A 2,446-nucleotide genomic window follows, 5' to 3' on the forward strand; every position below is an offset into this window, starting at 1 on the left:
TATGAAAGTGGTATCGATTATATTCATTATTATGGTAGTTTGTAAGTTTCTTGTAGTCTTTTCCAAGTGTTTTATGAAACATCCAACCTAAAGGACAATTTGACATGTTAATTGATATGAATAACATTTTATATATATATNGGGGGGGGGGGGGGGGGGTGTTGTCTCCCTAAAACCATGCTGGATTTTCAATGCATATAAGATTCAAGGATATACTTATATATCTATCCCATAAGTTATGGGTTTTGATTGCCCATTCAGTGCATAAATTTTAAATTGTGAAATCTGTAAAATCAAATTCTTGTCTTTTAAAGAGACAAAGGGAGGACTTGACAGATATCTCTCTAAAAGCCTTTCTGGTTTATCAGTGCACTTGGGAAATCAAGGATGTTCCTCAATTTCTATCCTGGAAGTTGTGGGTTTTTACTTCCTTATACAGTGCCTAATTGTTGGATTGCAAAAACTGTAAATTCATGGTGAAAAAGTTTTTGGATAAAAAACGAGACTCGTTTTTCAAGACTTATGTTAATGCAGTTGTAATGGATATAATAATTTCTGATTGGTATTTTGATCTTGTCAAAATTCTTTGGTATCAAGCAGTTATTTGATATATGTGGGGGTTTTGCTTCCGAATTCTGTCAATGCACATAAATTCTTTGGTATCGAGCAATTATTTGATATATACGAGGGTTTTGCTTCAGAATTCTGTCAATGCACGTTACCAGACAATTCCTTACCCATGGCTGGTGTTTGGGGAAAAAGTGAAGGTCAATACAGTTTTCATACGAGATTCCACTGGTGTATCCGATTCCATATTGATGCTTTTTGGTGGTGCTTTAAGCCAAGGTGTACAGGTGAATTACCTATATACATATCTATAATACCTTTCGTTTTTTTGAAGGAATTTGAGTCTGGGATTTTAGTATATCTAATCTCTTGTTATTTCAGGCTGGCCATTTGAAAATGTTGGACGGGTACGTTGACTTTTTCATCGATCCTAGTATGGCAGAGTGCTACTTGAAGCTCAAGGAAGAACTTGAGATTCATATCCAGAAGAAGGTTAGGAAACAACAGTAACATCACAAGCATATTTTGATATATTGCTTACTGCCTGACATTTTCTATATATTGTAATGGTCTATGTTATTTAAGTAAAATGAGAGGAAGGTTTTGCTAATGGATATTGTTTTTGCTCATAATGCCCTTGTGATGATGCAGCTTGAAGATCCTAACCTTGACATTCACAAGGAAGGGAAGTACCTTATGCTTGCAATTCAAGAGCTTGTATCAGGGGACCAATGTGAAGGTAGATTTGTATTTGGACGTGAAAACAAGAAGCCGAGGGAGTCTAATGAAAACAGGTTCACAAAAGATGGAACAAATCCTAAGAGCTTGCTACAAACATTGTTGATGAGAGCAGGACACACCCCCCTAAATACAAAACGAAACACCTTAAGACAAATGAGTTCAGGGCGCTGGTAGAGTTCAAGGGAATGCAATTCGTAGGGAAACCCAAGAAAAACAAGCAGCTTGCAGAGAGGGATGCTGCTATAGAGGCACTAGCCTGGTTGACTCACACTTCTGACAACAGTAGGGATGGAGATGATCACTCTCCACCTGATGTCACTGACAACATGTTGAAACTTCTTGGAAAACGCAGGAGATCAAAGGGCCGTTGATGATGCCTTCTCCTCAAATTTACTTATTTGAGATGTTACCTTCCATGGTTTATTGTCCCTGTTTATGCAATGTTGCCCTTACATGAAAATATAGTATACCGTCAATTATTTGAGAGGTAAGCTTAATTGCACAAGCGTGCTTCCTCGTTACTGATTAATAATTGACATCAATGGAGGAAATATGAATCTCCCAGTGATATATATACCATGTACTATTAGAGTGGGAAGAAAAAGTTGTAAAATTAGGAATTTTTTTTGTTCTTTTTTAGTTTTCATGGTAGAGAAGGAAAAAAGGGGGTGTTGTTGGGGGGGGGGGGGGTGGTGTTGAGATAGTGGAAATGCGATTTATGTATATAAGAATCTTTTTTGGTGGTCAATTTTGACAATTATTTGGCTGCATGTTATGTGGTCAGAAACTGAATCACATTGTTTCTGTAAATTTATTGTCTAATTACAATATACCTTGTAATCTACAGGCACTGATTCGTTGAACTCAATTTTTTTCTTTTTCTTTTTTTGGGGGTGGGGTGTAAAAAGTAAAAAGTAAGTTTGTATTAGAGGCAAAAGATAAGAAACAAACTCGTTGAGCCTGTCAGTTCACATTGGTAGACAACAAATACTTTGCTGCATCGCCAATAGGCTGAATGAAGTTTATAGCATCTTCTTAAATAATTAGACTAGAATAGTCTAGTTTAATTGCCTTTGACACTCCCAAGTCTTGAGCATATGCTGCCACTAATGAATCTATTGCTTGTGTCATTTCTATG

At 36.6% G+C, this 2,446-nt stretch overlaps 1 protein-coding gene across 1 annotated transcript; it reads left to right on the forward strand.

The window, feature by feature from the left end:
* The first annotated feature begins 234 nt into the window (after nt 1–234).
* On the forward strand, nt 235–2,171 carry LOC136061415 (DExH-box ATP-dependent RNA helicase DExH3-like). Its single transcript, XM_065765796.1, has 3 exons — nt 235–854; nt 949–1,059; nt 1,219–2,171. The coding sequence occupies exons 1-3, from the start codon at nt 612–614 to the stop codon at nt 1,480–1,482; spliced, it is 618 nt and encodes a 205-aa protein (XP_065621868.1). The 5' UTR covers nt 235–611; the 3' UTR covers nt 1,483–2,171.
* The last annotated feature ends 275 nt before the right edge of the window (nt 2,172–2,446 follow it).

The sequence above is a fragment of the Quercus suber genome, unplaced genomic scaffold (assembly GCF_002906115.3).
Source record: "Quercus suber isolate HL8 unplaced genomic scaffold, Cork oak 2.0 scaffold_654, whole genome shotgun sequence".
Lineage (NCBI taxonomy): Eukaryota > Viridiplantae > Streptophyta > Magnoliopsida > Fagales > Fagaceae > Quercus > Quercus suber.

What these genes read in the sequence shown, in the direction of transcription:
- LOC136061415 (XM_065765796.1), top strand. Translation starts at nt 612, where the DNA reads ATGTGGGGGTTTTGCTTCCGAATTCTGTCAATGCACATAAATTCTTTG. An exon ending in CTTTAAGCCAAGGTGTACAG is followed by an intron (nt 855 to 948) that starts GTGAATTACCTA and finishes TTGTTATTTCAG; the next exon opens with GCTGGCCATTTGAAAATGTT. An exon ending in AGATTCATATCCAGAAGAAG is followed by an intron (nt 1,060 to 1,218) that starts GTTAGGAAACAA and finishes GTGATGATGCAG; the next exon opens with CTTGAAGATCCTAACCTTGA.